At 32.7% G+C, this 11,831-nt stretch overlaps 1 protein-coding gene across 1 annotated transcript; it reads left to right on the forward strand.

The window, feature by feature from the left end:
- The first annotated feature begins 1,742 nt into the window (after positions 1–1,742).
- Positions 1,743–7,780, forward strand: LOC107451517 (phenylalanine--tRNA ligase beta subunit). Its single transcript, XM_016067647.4, has 2 exons — positions 1,743–1,877; positions 3,746–7,780. Exon 2 carries the CDS (start codon positions 3,763–3,765, stop codon positions 5,509–5,511), a length of 1,749 nt encoding a protein of 582 aa, XP_015923133.2. The 5' UTR covers positions 1,743–1,877; positions 3,746–3,762; the 3' UTR covers positions 5,512–7,780.
- Positions 7,781–11,831: the final 4,051 nt, after the last annotated feature.

Raw genomic sequence — 11,831 nt, forward strand, 5'->3', positions numbered from 1 at the left:
TCTGATGTTGCTGTAGTTGTAGTTCATTTACGTCGCACTAGAGCTGCACAATTGGTTATTGGCGACGGTCTGGGAAACACCCCTGAGAATGATCTGAAGACATGCCATCACAATTTTGATCCTCTGCAGAGGGGATGACACCCCCGTTTCGATAGCCCAACGACCTGCACGCGAAGTCGAGCACTTTACGGTAGAACACTTTAACGAGGATCAATACCGCACACCCTCGGTCACTATTTAGACTGCTCCAAGTGGTCACCCACCCTCACACTGACCGTAACCAGTGATGCTTGACTTCCGTGATCTGCTGGGAACCGTGTCTTAACAATCAGTCAGTCCACTGCGGGACAAATAAATTCTGAAAAGTTGTTTCATTAACGCGTCTTGGAGAAAAAGTAAAAAAGTGAGGAATCAAGCAATGATGACATAAATCAAAGAATCATAAAAGCTAAAATCTCTCTCAGAAGCCTTCAAAAATTTTGGAGATCTTAAAATTTAAAAATCAACACGAAATTAAGTATTTTTAAAGATGTTGTTCGCTCCATACTTTTGTTTGGTGCTGAATGTTGGTGACTCCGGAAAACTGAAATAGAAAAATTGGAAACATCACATTACAAATGCTTAAGAATTATTTTAAAAATCTTCTGGCCTAACACTATTTAAAATTAAGATCTATTTGAAAGGATCAAACTATTATCTATTCATAACTAAATTTTTTAAAGAGATTAAGATGGAGAGGACATAACCTTCGTTTGAAGAGGGATAGCCTTCGCAGCATCGCGCTTACATGGGCACCCGACGGAAAACCTAAAATAGGAAGGTCTAGACTTACTTGGTTGAGATACAAGCACTAAGATCTGTATAAAGCAGAATTAAATGAATTAAAGGAGGACTGGCTCAGATCAGAGGTGCCTGGAAAAAGAGTGTTGAGGCCTTATGTGCCAGCTGGCGCGAAAAGGACAGGGTGATTTGAAATGTTTTAATAAGTATTTCTTACGGCTGCTCCAAATGCAGGTTAGCTCTCTCAAAAGAGTACTCGACGAAAACAGATTTCTCGCAATACTTGATCCAAGATTTCCCTTGTGTTCTAAATTGGGTTCAAAATTACAAGTCTAATGAGTTGAACCTTGGTGCGTTATCTCAAAACTGGGTCGGCTGTTCAATGATGGTTGTTGTTGTTGTAGCTCATTTGCGTCGCACTAGAGCTGCACAATGGGCTATTGGCGACGGTCTGGGAAACATCTTTGAGGATGATCCGAAGACGTGCCATCACAATTTTGATCCTCTGCAGAGGGGATGGCACCCCCTCTTCGGTAGCCCAACGACCTGCACGCGAAGTCGAGCAATTTGCGGTAGCACAGTCTAACGAGAACCAATACCGCACACCCTCGGTCCCTACGCAGACTGATCCAGGTGGTCACCCACCCGCACACTGACCGCAGCCAGTGATGCTTGACTTCGGTGATCTGCTGGGAACCGTGTCTTAACGATCAGTCCACTGCGGGACGTTAAACGATGGTGATGAATAAATAGATAAATCAATGGACCTAATCAAATGTAGGAAATTTAAAGGGAAAATTCCTCAAATTAGTTTTTATGTTGATAAATAAATAGGAACAATAGCGGTTGTTGAAAGAGAGAGAAAAAAATCTTACAATAATCAACTCAAAACCTAAACGTGCCAACCGTTTTTTTAGAATCGTAGTCCCTCGGCTAATTTGGCATGAATCATTCGCAATTCTTTAACTGGAACCGTTATATTTGTAATGTTTGTTGAAGTGGCGTAATCCGGTGTCTGGTTGTTTTTGTTCCGTTCCAGCATATTTCTTGGAAAATACTTCACTTTTCTCAAGTATTCTAATCAAAGACATTTAGAGGTATAAATTTTTGTAAAGTTTATTTTATATGTTAAAATTATTTATCTTAAGTCCTCTCATTTGTGTATTGGCTCCATTACACATGTGCACAAAACTTCAGTAATTAAATTTAGTATCATTTCTTTTTTAGTATTGAACTGTTACAGTGTTGTTGAATGGTTATTTGTTACGCACGATCCTGCGTGTGTATTACAATTGTTGAATGATTATTTGTTCTGTAGTGTATCAATGTATCAAATTTCATAAAAATCGGTCCAGTAGTTCTAGAGATAATCGATCAAGTCTGCAAATTCTCTTAATTCCTTACACCAGTGTATAACAATGAATATGAAAGCCATCAATAATTAAAAAAATATATTTTTACAGTTGGCCAAAAAGAAACAAAACTAATTAAGAGATCGCACGTCACATTCGTACTAATTCATATTTATCCAATTCATATTTACTCTATTGAAAAATTACATATTGGTCATCTCGCAATTTTAAAAATTTTGCAAGGTGATTGGCATTCACTAGAGTTAAGCAAAACGAATAATCAAAGTGATTCAAATCAATAGAATTGGTTCACATATGTGATTCGTAGCAGTTGATTTTATTGGTATTTAAAATTATTATGGATTATTGCTTCTTAAATTTCAGTTACTTTTATAAAAAAAAGTGAATGTGGGCACAGTAAGTAAGAAATAACTGAAAGTATTTAAAGTAAGTGAAGTAAAGGTGGCTCATGTTCACAGCAGAACACATTACCACAATCATGCCATTGATCATGAAATTGCGCAGGCATGTGATTCTTCCTTTATTTTGCAGATTTCTGTGAATCTCGAGACCCTTGATTCTCAAACTTCCGCTAATCTAAAATTTCAATTTTTTGTTACACAAAATTTTGTTAGTGAGGCATTTATGTTGCTCTTGCCAGCACTCGCTTATTTTTTCTTGAGATCTTATTCACGTGTGATAAATACTTTTTTAACTCAGATTTATCATTGTAAAGCAGAAGTTAGGATAAACTTCAAGAGAAAAATTCCATAATAACTTTTACTAAAATTAATAACGTGCACAAAAGGAAAACACAAAACTTAAGAATTAGGTATGTATAAAGTAATTCAGAAAAGGCAAATAATCAAAAAATTGTTAATTGGAAAAAATGGTGCTTTTACTCATTTTTTTAACTGATATTTTTACGAGAAGCAATTATGTTGCAAATTCCAATTTATAACAAAAGAATTATTTAAACAAGTGATATACTTGCCCCTTTTTTTATTTAGATTTATTATTATTTTTATTGCATACTTTTAAAATCTCGATGTTTTTAATATGATATTATTTATGACAAGATTCTCCAAATTAAGGGCATTTAATTAACCCTTATTTGATGCATTCGATGCATGTGATTTTGTGGAAAATACATTTTATTTTATCATCAATCCTTTTTTCAGTTATTTCTATAAATTTTGAAGTTTTCAAAATTTTTTAATACAATGCTGACTTGCAAAGTGTGAAAAAGGCAAAAAAAGTAATTTTTTTCAAATATAAAATTTTTTATATTGTTAATTTAATTTATCATGTGCAACTCTGCTGCATTTTCAAGATATACTCAATTTCAGGCTTCATTTTGCACCCTCTGAAATTGAACCGAAAAATCTCTCGACCTTTTTATGGTGGCTAATATAATAAAGAAAAGAGTTCTTTATCAGAAACTAGTTATTTTATCATGATCATGTAGGGTCTTTGAAAACTATTTTGTTAATGTTTGTATAGTGTTTAAAAATATTCCTTAGTGCTTATAAAGTACTTAAAAAGTGCTTATTTTTTGTTTGAAGATTTTGCTAAGCACCCTGACAAATCTGTAAATCTTTTCTTTGTTACAGATAAGAATTTCTGCAAGATGCCGATAATTAATATAAAAGAGGAGCTCCTCTTCCAAGCACTTGGCCGAAAGTATACACCTGAAGAATTTGATGAACTTTGTTTTGAATTCGGTTTAGAACTTGATGAAGTAGTATGGGAAAAACCAGATCCTAGTAAAAATTTGGAAATTTGCATATACAAGATAGACTTACCAGCTAATCGTTATGACCTCTTATGTCTTGAAGGACTTTGCAGGTCTTTAAAGATTTTCCAAAACCAAATAGAAATTCCTCGTTTCACTCTCTCCTGTAAAGGTGAATACCAAAGGCTAATTATTGACCCTTCAACTTCTCAAGTGAGGCCCTATGCTGTTGCTGCAGTTTTAAGGGGAATTACTTTTACTCAGCATAGTTATGAAAGTTTCATCGATCTTCAAGACAAGTTGCATCAAAATATTTGTAGGAAAAGATCTCTCGCAGCTATCGGGACTCACGACTTGGATACCATTTCTGGTCCATTTTTGTTCGCCGCAAAACCGCCCGAGGAAATTAAGTTCTGTCCATTGAACAAAGAAAAGGAATACACAGCAGTTGAATTAATGGAACTTTATACTAATGATTTACATTTGAAGCAATATCTTCACATTATTAAAGATAAACCGGTGTACCCTGTTATCTACGACCAGAGTGGTGTCGTCTTATCCATGCCTCCCATTATTAACGGAGAACATTCCAAAATAACTTTGAACACGAAGAATGTTTTCATAGAAATAACTGCTACCGATTTACAAAAAGCCGTAATAGTTCTCGACACTCTCGTTTGCCTGTTTAGCGAATATTGTGAAAAGCAGTTTGTCATCGAGCCGGTGGAAGTCGTAAATCCCGATGGATCCAAAGTCCTGTATCCGGAACTAAATTACAGGTCAGAATCTATTTGTCCAGCTCAAATTAATAAGTACATTGGAATAAGCGAATCACCTGAAAATATAGCTGCATTACTTACCAAAATGTGCCTGAAGGCTGAAGTCTGTGAGAAAGACTCCAATATTAAAGTAGAGATTCCTCCTACGAGGCACGATGTGATTCATGCCTGCGACATCATCGAAGACGTGGCCATTGCGTATGGTTACAACAACATCACCAAAACTATTCCCCAGACTGTGACGATTGCGTCTCAACTTCAGCTGAATAAGCTCTCCGACCAGCTATGCCTTGAGCTCGCTCAGGCCGGCTTCACGGAAGTTCTTTCTTTCACTCTTTGTTCTAGGGATGATATTTCTCTAAAGCTCCAATGTCCGAGTGCCCTTTCTCAAGCGGTGCATATTTCAAATCCCAAGACTTTGGAATTCCAGGTGGTTAGGACTACTCTTCTCCCTGGCCTTTTGAAGACTGTTAACGCTAACAAGAAAATGCCTCTGCCTATGAAATTGTACGAAATATCTGATGTGGTCATCAAAGATCAGAGTAAAGATGTAGGAGTTAGAAATGAAAGGCATTTGTGTGCCTTGTATTACAATAAAAAACCAGGGTTTGAAATTATCCATGGACTGCTTGATAGAGTAATGCAATTGCTCGATGTTCCCCCTTTAGATGAAAGCAATCCCGATCGTGGATATTGTATCAAGTCCTATGATAACCCATCATATTTTCCTGGACGATGCGCTGAAATAATAGTAGGAGGAAAAGCAATAGGTTCACTTGGAGTTTTACATCCAGATTCTATTTTAAATTTTGACTTAAGTTTACCTTGTTCTGCCTTAGAAATTAATATTGAACCATTTTTATAGTTAATTAAATTTATTCTTATACAAGTTTACTGTAGAGCCCCTTTAATTTAATTCAATATTTTACTTATTTAAAGTTACAGATACGAACAATATTTTTAACAAAATTTAGTTGTAAATATATGATACAAATTGAATTTGTTTTTTCGACCATTGAAATATTGACTTTGTATGAAATAATTTGAAGATCTCTTTTTAATTGTTAAGAGTTTGTTAGATTTGTTTGTTTGAATGGTATTATCTTTATCGTCACATATTCTGAGATAAAATCTAAAATGAGTAAAAACATTATTATTTACAGTTCTTCCAATTAAATTTTTATGCCAAAAAAATGCATTATTCTAATGTATGTGGGGGTTATTTTTCTGTTGCTTCGAAATAAAAGTCCACATATTAGTAACTTATTTTTATTTTCTTCTAGACTTTTCCTTATTATTTATTTTTATTAACCAGATTTTTGAGTGAAAAAATATAGTCCTAATTATTTTTGGTTAGTTGGATTCTATTTTTAATATTAACAAATGTTTTATGTTTAACAATTAAATAAATAAATGACATAAATATATTGTTGGACTTCAAAAGTAGATTGGGCATTGTTGTAATTAGTTATAAATTTTCAGTGACTTATTCTTCAATAATTATGCAATAGTTTTCCTTGCACATGAAAATTAAGTTTTCCCAAAGGCTTATGTCAAAGCTCTTAATCTATAACGAAGTCAGTTCATATGAAAGTTGTGTAGAGAAATCTCTTTAAAGAAATATGAATCAATCTAAACATGTTTTGAATATGTTTCTGAATTAATAAAGCAATAATGAATGTGAGCATTTTGAACATGATGCATGTCTATGATAAATTCCTATGAATTGGACTATTTTCATTCAAAGTAGGTAGTCAAAAAGATATATGTTAACAATTGCTATGTAATTCTAGCATAAGTTAATTTGTTAAATACTGTAAGCTTTTTATGAACTTGAAAACTTAACTGTAATATGAATTTTTTTTTTGCCCTTTGTGATAGCAATATAATTTTGACCAAGTAAAACAAAGATTTGATTCAAATTAAATATGTTTTAAAAAAAAGTTTGTTCTAGAGGATTTTTTTAAAGAAATCGTTGATTATTCAATTATTATTTACTTATGAAGCATTTTAATATAAGATTGTTTAAAGTTTTTATTGATTTTTAAAATTTATTTTGTTAATTGGTGTTAAAAATTCTGGCACTTATCAAAAGATATTTTAAAAATCTAAGTATTCTTTTTCTGAAAGCAAATTAAGAACAAAAATATTAAATTTTTTTTTTTTATGTATAATGGATGGTTGGCAGAATTAAACAGTGACAAACTTCCTAAAGCCGAAAAGAATTTATAAAACTTCCGGTGTATCTCCCCACGTTTGTTATGTTTTACAAGTTGATATTTGAACAGGCTTAATATTCGAAAAACTTTTATTATTGTGATTTTTTTTCATCACATTTATGCTTGCTTTTATTTTTTATAAAAGTTTTTCTGTTATTTAAGAATTCCAACAGGTCATGAGTCAAAAACAAATTTTAAGAAAATTAATATCACAACGTAAAAAATATTTAATGTTTGCCACGTTTTGAGCGATATCCGTTATTTAGCTATAAGTGTAAAATATCGCCCGGTTATCGTTTTAAGTAGCATTATAGCTTGCTTGCGAGGTTTTCTAATTCCATTTGTTTTGTTGAAAGTTAAATTAAAAGAATGTGGAATGTTGTGAACACTACATGTATTATAATAATGAGTGGCGCTGTTTTCCAAGCTCAGGCATAAAAATCAATTGGTAATAGTAAGTCTTGTGACGAATTTTAACGCCTTAGCGCCATGTGTGCTTATCTTTACATAGCATCCACATTATCTTTACAGTACATAGCATTTACGAACCATCCATATGCATCTATATAAAAAAAGATTTATTAAATATGGCTTGATTTTTAATTTTATATTTAAAATTAATTAATTGTACAATTCATTGTAAAAACTTGCATTAATGTTATTGAATGTCATATTTCTTTTAAAGTAATTTTTTTCCATCTTTCCTGTTGACAGTCTTTTTTTTCTAATTAAACATATTTATTTTTATATATTATACATTTATATATACTAAGTTGAATTTGCAATTTATCTTCAAATGTTGATTAACTTGCTTGCTGATTCTTGACCTCTGGCAAAAGCTTTCATTTTGAAAGACATTGCTTTTTTTCTTCTTCCATTTTTTAAACAAATAAAATATATTTGCAAGGCTATGAATTATGATGTGTTATCTATTATAGAGACTGTTTTAATTTGAAAATATTTATCTGCTATTGAAAATAAAAAAATTGCAAAAAATACCTGCCAATTATCTTGCAAAAAGATACCTCTTGTATATTTAGAAATTGCTTCCTTTATTATGAATTCTGGAATTATGCTCACATTTAAATGACCTAAATGTCTAATCTAATGCATGAATGTAAAATATTATACTAACATTTTTTCTTCATAAATTTTTGAATTGCTTTTTAAAATAGATTTTTAAAAAATTGTTTCGCAGAATGAGATTGAATCAAGTTCAGCATATATTTTGCTTAAGGTGTGCAGCATTTAAGAATTATCGAAAAATCTCTCTACGTACTTGAATTTATTTATCATTATTTCAAGTATAGAATTGTTGCAATTGATGATGTGATAAAAAAAAAAATTTTCTTAGTTATTACGCTAATGAAACAGTTTAAAGACAATTTCAAATATTGTGACATACCGTCAATCGGCAATTCTGAAATCAGTGATTGACGACCATCACGCAATGTGCGTCAGCAGTACAGAATCGGCATATGTCTCTACAATAATTGTAGCCAATAGGATATTTGCATATAGTTATTTTCCATCCTCGTTAAACTGTTCTACGGTAAAAAGCTAGACTTCACTCTCAGGTCGTCGGGCTACCGAAGCAGGAGGGACATACCCCATGCAGAGGATCAAAGTTGCGATGGCATGTCTTCAGATCATCCTCTGGGATGTTTCTCAGACCGTCGCCAATAGCCCATTTTGCAGCTCTAGTGTGACTTAAATAAAATGCCAACCTACTGAAGAAATAAACTATGTGCAAATATCCTACTCGGTACAATTTTTGTCTAGAGATATATGCTAATTATCTACTGCTGACTCACACATTTTTAAGGTATGCAATAATTTTAACAAACTTAAACACATTTTTATCATCCCAAAAACTCAATGCGCAAAAAATAAAGCATTTTTAAATTTGCATAATTTAAAAAAAAAGAGAGATGCTAACCAATTGCAAATTCTCCAATAATAATTTTCAAAATCAGGAAGCTAATTAAATTTTAAATAAGCAAGGGTTTAACAAATGAAAAGATTCAAAATGTATGAATTATTTTGTCACACTATTCAAGTCAGTTATTAAAACATCTTGCAATGCGCATCAGGCATAACCAGTTTAAAAGCTGTTGTCCCGTAGTGCTCTGTAATTCTAAACTCTTTCAATTATTACTTTATTTAACTAATTATAATTACTAAACGGAGTTGGTGGTGGTCAAGCATTTCTAAGAAATTAGTTCAGTACTTAAAAACTGCAATATAATGTAGAAAAAAATATTTCGGCTGACTTTTTAAGTTTTCCTGATGATAAACTATTCAAATTATACGTGCTTGCATGATAATCAATCACTATTTAAAGGGAAAAAATGCATACTTTTTACACAAGAATATATTTATTTTAAAAAATATATAATGCAATGTTTTTGATCTTGTTTTTTTTTTTAATACAATATATAAAAAGTAAGATTCTCAAGGACCCCTAGGTGCTCGGGTGTGCCCATGTGTGAAAATGGTACTAGTTTGGATTATTACTAAATGATTAAAATCTGCCTATAATATCAGAATTTAACTTATGAATTCCTCAGGGGGTTTACCTTGTACTGGTAAACACGGGTGTCACTATCCCGAGGTGCCCTAGTGATCTTTTTCGTCTAGTGCCTTTTCTATTTTTGAAATGCACAATTTAATATTTATAAAGATGAAACTTAAAGGAACAAAAAAAAAAAAATCACTTGTACTTGAAAGGTTGCTTTGACTTTCAAAAATGCAGCTAATTAGGGAAGGCAAGAAATATTTGATCTCCTGTTTAGGTTTTAATTTTTCTTCCAGCTTAAAATTATGATTTTTAAAAATTATCTGCACGAACTATAGTTTCTCTTACACACTATATGTATATTTTTTTTTACTTGTAAATAAATATAATTTTTTTTCATTATTTAAGGGATCTTGCATCCCCTCGAAGTTCAACTCTACAATTTGTATCAATTTTTTTTGCATGTTTTATATATGTGCCACTTTGTTTTTGATCAGTTTACTGCAGCAATTAATACAAAAATTACATTAATTATAATCATTTTATTTACTCATAGTGCGCAATTACGAAATTAAGTTGTAACAATTGATTTTGTTTTTCAAAAAAAATGGAGATGATTTAAAGAAGGGGAGAAAAAAACTTAAATTTTTTCAAAACCTGAAAAGTCAACTGCAAACATTACAGTTCTTTAAGTTCCCTTTAGCATAACAAGATATGGCAACTTAACACAATCACTTTAATATGCATATATAAAAAAAATAATGCTCAAATAAGTTTTTCAAAAGTCTCCCAAGAGTTTTTTTTGAAGAGTTTGACAGTTCACAATTGTTCCATTGTTTCATGGCACCCGGACAGTATACAACAGAAATGTCATATTTTTGCAACGCATCGCTGCAATTTCGACGATTGCAGGGCATTCTTGGTTATGAAACCTAACGGATTGTGATCCGTTATTAGCTCTACAGCTGATCCGAAAATCTTTCACACTGCAGCATAAGTCTCTTTCAGTAGTTGGTTATGCCTGCTGAGCTTTAGTCAACTTTTGGCTGGCATAGCTGATAGGATAACAAATCCCATCTCTCATTTGAGATAGGCATTCTCCGATGGCAATGGATGAAGCATCACAAACGTCTGTCCAAGCACTCTGGTATGAAGACTAGGTGCTCAACAAGATTTTGCTTTAAGTCTCTGATTCTCTCTAGTGTTCATCGTTCCAAGATAGCTCCTCTGGGCATCGCTTTTTAGTTAACTCAGTGAGTAATTTGAAAATATTTATCTGNGTGTTATAATTTTTTTTTTTACATTTTGGTCGCATAAACTTTTAATATTGTTAAACAAAATCCTTGTGAAGCCCGAGCTTAGTTCGTTTCTACCTTAGAATACTGAACTCACTATTTACCTGATAAGATGAGTTCGTTTTTCACCGATAATGACTTCAGTCGAGTGAGGGAAATGTGGGTGGTTTTGGGATATATCATACTATATAGCACATAGGATAAAGCACGTAAAGAAGGGTCCAACATGATTGCATAGGATCTCTGTATTCCTTTCTAAGGTTCTAATAGTTTTCACATGGTTCTTCCCTCTTTAAAATGTATTGTTTATGGGTGAAAAATATCAAAAGTTTCTTTTGCTCAAGTTAGGGGGGCCCCAAAATCCTATTATGCTTCCCCTATTTTCAGAGGTTAATCGGGCCCTGCTGTATTTACGGAACTACTCAACAGACTAACGTAGTTTTTGCACCCAACACGCATCGTGCCTTTCTACGCTTATTTTCATTGAAAACGAGTTTTCGGATTTTTTAGACTGAAGTGGTTTCTGCACTCACCGATTCAATTGTTCCTTAGTTTCTAGTCTTGACAAAGCGTTTGTCAATTTGGCACCCGGACAGTATACAACAGAAATGTCATATTTTTGCAGCGCATCGCTGCAATTTCGACGATTGCAGGGCATTCTTGGTTATGAAATCTAACGGATTGTGATCCGTTATTAGCTCTACAGCTGATCTGAAAATCTATGTTTCACACTGCAACATAAGTCTCTTTCAGTAGTTGGTTATGCCTGTTGAGCTTTATGCCTGCTGCTGCGTACCGCAAACCGAAGGGCATATTGGTTTGCGGTAAGACAGTATTGGGCTCTATGAGTGGTTACTAAATAATCGATACTAAAAACCCAAAATTGACAACACGTTTTAATGACGAACAAGAACACACAAAATGCAACCACACTACATTTTAGAACAACATTTAAAAACGAACTGAGAAAAAGAAAAGCTGTCCTCTCCGACAGCGGCACCTATTGCTTAATATCTTTAACATACTGCCGGCCGATGGCCTTTACAGGACATCAAACTATAATACTTCATAAATTTTATATACAAATATATTGCAAGGAAATAATGCATAATGAACACAAATCTATAACTACAAATATTCGTTACACATCATC

This window comes from Parasteatoda tepidariorum, chromosome 5 (genome assembly GCF_043381705.1).
Source record: "Parasteatoda tepidariorum isolate YZ-2023 chromosome 5, CAS_Ptep_4.0, whole genome shotgun sequence".
NCBI classification, from domain to species: Eukaryota; Metazoa; Arthropoda; class Arachnida; order Araneae; family Theridiidae; genus Parasteatoda; species Parasteatoda tepidariorum.

Bases quoted from the DNA above. Each gene is read 5' to 3' on its own strand.
- LOC107451517 (XM_016067647.4), top strand. From the start codon at position 3,763: ATGCCGATAATTAATATAAAAGAGGAGCTCCTCTTCCAAGCACTTGGC.